This window comes from Miniopterus natalensis, chromosome 11 (assembly GCF_054644295.1).
Source record: "Miniopterus natalensis isolate mMinNat1 chromosome 11, mMinNat1.hap1, whole genome shotgun sequence".
Lineage (NCBI taxonomy): Eukaryota > Metazoa > Chordata > Mammalia > Chiroptera > Miniopteridae > Miniopterus > Miniopterus natalensis.
In genome coordinates this window covers 6,872,804-6,878,810 of record NC_142091.1, presented here as the reverse complement: position 1 = coordinate 6,878,810, position 6,007 = coordinate 6,872,804, and the positions used below count along the sequence as shown (strand labels likewise).

The following is a 6,007-nucleotide window of genomic DNA, read 5'->3' as shown; positions in this document are numbered from 1 at the left end:
AGCTGAGAATTTGTAACACCCTTCGGGTTAAAGAGCGGTCACACCTGCATTGTTCCCACACTCCAGCTGTCTCCTGCCCACCTACCCTGCTCTCTCCCTCCCTGTCCACACCCTTGCACCAGCACCTCGACTGAGGCTGCCTTTCTGACTGTCTCCTCCTAAACCCTGTCCCCTCTCTTGCCCGGTGCCTCCCGGTCTGTTGGCTGGAGGCTGGCACTTTTCCAAGAGCGAGGGGCTGTTTTGGCACCACAGGGGCCTTTGCCACCTCCCTGGAGAAACTGACTCCTTTCCTGATTAAAGAAAACAGTGGAGAGCTGCCTCAAATCTAGGGTGTCTGTGGGGATCTCCTCTTTGGTCTGCTTTGGCCCTGCCCTCTCTCCTCCTCCGAATACTTGAGCGGCTTCGCTGCCTTGAAGCAAAGAGAAAGAGTCCCAGACAGCTGAGGACACGAAGGGGAGAGGCTAAATGGTGGGTCTCAGGGGGACCCAGGGATCTGCCTTCTCCAATCGCTGGCCAAGATGGGCCAGTTGCCCAAGAACCAACATGAAAATGGGGGGGGGGAGGGGGCAGAGGGACAGGAAGGGAAGCATTCTGTCCAAGGGAAAAGAGGTGACTTACTGGGGCCCCTCAAATGACTCTTGGCCCCAGCCCTGCCCACAGGGCTACCCTGGAAAGTCTGGCGATGCTCTAGTCCCGGTGCTGGGTGGCAGAGGGTCAGAGAGGGGAGGCCTTGCCTGCTCCACCCTGCGGTCCACCAAGGAGCACCAGCTGCCCACGCCCTCATCCAAGGGAGCTCCCAGAAGCCCAGCCGTGCCCCCACTGGGGCTCCCAGGAGAGAAGAGGAAGCAGCCCAGCCCACCGGCTGTGAGCTGTGCTGAGGAAAACTGGGGTGCCTCTTAGGGGGGCAATATAGGAGGGGTCGTTCCTGGGGCAAATAACTAGAGCACTAACTATAGAATCAAAAGGTCAAATGGCCGGCTCCCTTGTAAGCTTACTGGTCTTGAGACTTGACTCTTTCTGAGACTCATTTTCTCCCTGTAAAAATAGAAATATTACCCACCCCATGTGCACACGGGTTAACGGAAGGACCGAGTGGGCTAACAGTGCGTGTGACTAGGCTCTGTGAACCACGGAGGCCTGTGCAAGGGCATGGACTGTGGTTGAAGAGAAACTCTTCAGGAAATGGATGAGGGGCGGGTGGCAAGGCTAAGCCTGGCCTTCGCCATCCAGGGAAGCAGCGGCTCAGCTCTATGAGGGAGGGCAGCAGGCGGCACACTGTGGTAGAGGGGTCAGGCCTGGGCCCAAAGGCAAGGCGGCCCCTAGGCCTGAAACCACCTGTGCCTAATTACCTGTCATTTTCCTCTAATGAGGCCCGGACGAGCATAGCTCCCAGCACTGGGAAAAGATGGGACAGCTCATGCCCAGGCCCAGACATTATACCCCCTCCTCCCTGCCTCCCACACCCACGGGCCCCTCCCAGGACAGAGTCAGTCCTGCGAGGTTGCTGTTTCTTAACAACAGCTCTCCCTTGAGTCTATTCTGGGTGTGCCCAGTGAGAGCAGGAACTGCAAAGGCCCTGCGCAGAGGCCTGAGCACAGTCTCTGTCCCCAAGGGAAATGAGACCTAGGCTTCAGCTGAGCCCAGGCAGGAAAGCAAGACCCTATGACTAGCCATCCTGGTGTGTGTGTGTGTGTGTGTGTGTGTGTGTGTGTGTGTGTGTGTGTCTGTGTGTGTGTGTGTGTGTCTGTGTGTGTGTGTGTGATGCTGAGCCATCCTGGTCTGGACTCAGCATTGCCGGGAGGCCTCGGCTCAAGCCACCTGAGTAGAGAGCTGGATGCCTGAGGCCACGTCCAACCCTTCGGCTGCACTGCAGGGAGCAGGGACCCCCCTCTCCTCCCTGCCTCGCCAGCTGGTACAGGCCAAGGGGCCTGCTGGGCTGAGCTGGGACTTAGGGACATGGCGGGTAAGTAGGCTAGCCCGCTGCAGCGGGGGGCCTGGGAGCGTGGGCAGTGCCCACCTCAGAAGAAGGCAGGGTCCTGGAGCCCACTCCGGCCTAGTGGTGCCATCTGGGCTCTTAGGCAGCAGACCAAGGGCTGAGCAGTAAAAAGGCCCAAGAGGGCAACATAAGCAAAGGAAGGGTAGGCCCCACCTGTCCCCCAGGACCTCTCACCCCCTGGGTGGGGATGGGGCAGGGTGGGGGCTTGATGCCGCTATGACCCCCAAAGTAACTTCATCCTTCCAATCCCGTTAATCACTCCCTGCTAGTGACTACCTCCAGAGGGCTGGGGACGGGGGAGGGCGGAAGAATAGGTTTTGCCCTGGAGGTGCTCGGAATCCAGAGGCAGGACAACTCCTTACCAAAGGATGCTAGGAGAGTGTGGCAAGTCTAGAACCACAGGTGGCACAAGGAAGGTACCTGGACAGAGAAGTCAGTAAGTTCCCTCTAGGGTGGTCAGGGAGCCATCCCAGAAGAGAAATTACTTTCTCTGGACCTTGGAAAGTGCACAGGCTCTCTCCAGGAGAGAGGGTGCGACAGGCACTCCAGGAGAGGGAACTGCATGTGGACAGCAAGGAAGGGTGGCGGTGGGAACAAGCAGGCGGTGCTCTGTCTAGAGCACCTGGCCCGGGAGTAGGGAGGGCCCTGCCGAGGTCCGGGCCATGCAGGCCCCACATCGAGCTCAGGTTCGGGGTCTTGGCCAGGCCCTGGGCTCGGCAGGGCCGGGCCAGGGAAAGGCCCCAGCAGTTGCCAGGGCCTGGTGTTTGGGTCTCCTCCAGAACTTGGCGCAGGCCACCCTTCCCGCCGGGCAGGGCAGCAGGTGTCCAGCTCTGCTCATTCATTCCACCAAACAGCACTGTCCCTTGGTGCTGCGCACCTTGCTGGTGAGAGAAGCAGGCATGGTCCTGCTCCCGCAGAGCTCCCTGAGTCTAGAGGGGTGGGAGTGTTCCCCACTCCCAGCTAGCTGCTATCAAACGATCACATAAACTCATGTTTCACTAACAACGGACAAGCTCGGGGCACTGGGAGAATTGCCGGAGGCAGAGGAGGCCAGGGCTGCCTCGGCGCTGGGAGGGTGGGAGAAGGGCCATTTCAGGTGGCAGCACTACCCCCAGGCCTCTTCCATCTCTAACGGCTCCCCTCTCCTGCCTTTGGGGTCAGCTCTGTGTCTGGCTACTGCCATGGAGAAGTGGTTTAGCAGCCAGGCTCCCCACGCCCAGGCCTCTCTCCCCCTTGTGCCTTCCCCTGTGCCGCTGAGAAAGCCAGAGGTCACCTGCGCCAGATGGCTCTCACTCCCTAGCCTGTCCCATGACAAAGCCTAAGGGAATCTGGGCATCTGAGTGTGGGAAATGAAGAGAAACTAGTCCAGGGCAGAGGGGCAAAATAGGACAAAGAGGCCAAAAACAAGGCTCAGGAGCTCTGGACAAACTTCCCAAAGCCCAGAGCCAGCCCAGGACAGCAGGAGGCAGACACAGGCCCCTCAGGTTTGCCAGACGGCTGTGCCCCTTCAGCCTTCCCCCTTCTCACATGAAACCCTCTGCTTCCGTAAAACACCTCAAATTCCCAAGCAATGACTGTCCAAAACAGCAGATTCCCCAAAACCTAAAATGTGTTCCACTGCCGCCAGACTATGACTTTCTTGGGGACAGGGTCTATGTCTTTTCTATCTTTTAGCCCCAAATCTAGCACAGAATAGGCAACTGATAAATTTTTGTGAGTGAATGACAAACAAGTGACTAAGACACTATAATCAGTGTCTGATTTATCTGACACTGAAAAGATTAGCCAAGTCTGACAGGAAAGAGTGCCAGATTCTACCAGAAGTATTACCTAGGTGTTTTCATCCCAAAGAGGACTGGGGTGAGGAAGGGACAGGCCTGAGCCCGCCCAGAAACCCCAGTGACAGGGAAGAGAGAGAATGTGAGCAGAGCCCAAGTGGCAATGCCCCTGAGCCTGCCCAATGCGCCTCAGAGCCTGCAACTCCAACTACCATGATTGCAGCGAAGTGTGTAAACAAGACTCAACCCGCAACCGTTCTCCCCAGCGGGTCCCTCCAGAGCAGCTTCTCACTTCCTGGCATAACCCACACGCAACCAGACACAGCGACGTCCTAGGGTGGGCGCTGACTGCGTGGCAGCAAAGTCTTCTGTCAGGAAATGTCCTGCACGTAGGTAGGGCTGGGTTCTGCTGCTGGGGTGGAGAGCCCACATGCTTTAGGCATTTCCCCTGATTCAGTTTCTTCCTTTATAATGTGCATTCATTCATTCACTCATTCATTCAGCGCGTGTTCCCTGAGCATATACTATGTGCTACGTGCTGACAAGACACTAGGAGATTCAGAGAACACACAAAATCGAAGCCATCAGTTCCATATAATCCACAGACGGACAGAGGCAGGGTGCCCGCCCCAGGCACAGCAGGGACTAGTTCACCCAGACCCCAGAAGGGAGCGGCAATGTAGCTGAGGCCACCCCACGCCACCTGCACGCCATTCCCACCCTGACACTGGGGACTGAGATGAATGATCTCATCTCCCATCCCCGGAGATGGGTAGGTAGAAGTCGCTGTGTCCTAAAGAGCCGATGAGGACAGCCGCAGCAGCTCAGCCCCGCCCCGAGCAGCAAGGGCAACGTTTTGGGCTTGGGAAGTACGTTCACATCTGGAATCACCCAGAATCACACCAACTCTGAGACCTCGTGGTCCTCGGTGCTCAGATGAGGAAAGGGGGCTCGCAGAGCTTACGTGACTTGGAAAGGGTCACTCAGCCAAGAGCCGGGGCTGGACTGCGAGCTCGGGGACCTGCTTCTTCGTTAGCCACCCTTCTCCAAGGTGTGCAGCTGAGGCCTGAGCTTGAGGCTAGAACCGGAACTTGAGATAGAGACAGAAACTACAACAGCAGGGGCCCCACTTCCTCCCCAGAGGCTGCTGGATTGGTGCTGAAGCACGCCTTGAGTCAAGACTGCGTCAGCGGACGGGCCGTGGAGGGAAGACAATGTTGCTCTGCAAGGAGACTGCGTCCCTTCCTGATCTGCCAAAGGCCACTAAGCAGGAAGAAACTCATGGACAAAGAAGCCATAGTTGACTTAGAGTGTCAAGAAGAGAGATAAAAAAGTTTCACACCCATGCTTCTTAGGAAAATAAATCATCAAGGTACCGAGAGCTCGTTAAGGGTAGAAAACTGATTTCCAGAGAGAAACTCGTAAGTAAACCAGGCCTAAACCTAGTATCTCTCTGGGCAGGTGCCGCAGAGGTTCCAGCGAGGCCCTCCGAGTCACAGGCCCCAAGGAGGGACCTTCGAGGCCTTCTGGACAAGCGGTTTCCCCAAACCTGTTTCAGCCTCAGAGCCCTTTGCCCACAGGCCTTGATTGCAGAGCCAGTATGTGGAAAATGGAACAAAACAGAGCTACAGCATTTCAAAGGACTGTGATCCCCACCTATGACTGCCCGCCTCCCTCCCACTGCAGCGGGAGGCCCCACCCCACCCCGGGGTGCTGTGGAGCCCGTATCTGGCCTTGCTTTTGTCTGTGGACATCCCCTTCGCCATCCTCCTACTCACACACCTTCTGTTGCTTAAAATAATCTCCCCATGCCACGGGAAAGCAGCCCTCGATACTCCCCCTAACCCCAGCATCGTCTTGGCCTCCTTGAGATGGCCCTTCTCACTCTAAGGGACCACACTTGTGCCGATGCAGGTCTTCACTCCTCTGGCTGCATCGTCCACCCTTTGTCCACAAAGAGGTCACACGTGACATCATTTCAAGTCTCTCTCCCCAGAGCACCCCAGTCTCTCGCTCCCCTGCCTGAAATCTTGCCCCGTGGCCCTGCGCAACCATGAAAATAGCTACCACTCCTTCAGCCCCATTATGTACAATGAGGCGCCCATTAGGCTCTTTCCCATTCATAATTCATGAGTTTTTGAGTATCTACTATGTCAAGCACTTGCTAGACTCTGTACTAATGTTGCTATTAATTATTAACAAAAATAATAGGATATATGCTCCAAGGGCACAA

At 56.6% G+C, this 6,007-nt stretch overlaps 1 protein-coding gene across 1 annotated transcript in view; it reads left to right on the top strand.

Annotated features, from left to right (window-relative positions):
* Positions 1 to 1,956: 1,956 nt before the first annotated feature.
* The window catches only part of TMPRSS4 (transmembrane serine protease 4), a 30,637-nt gene continuing 26,586 nt past the window's right edge, over positions 1,957 to 6,007 (top strand). Inside the window, exon 1 of the mRNA XM_087822134.1 lies at positions 1,957 to 1,963. Coding sequence (XP_087678260.1) covers positions 1,957 to 1,963 — 7 coding nt within the window. The remainder of the gene's footprint in view (positions 1,964 to 6,007) is intronic.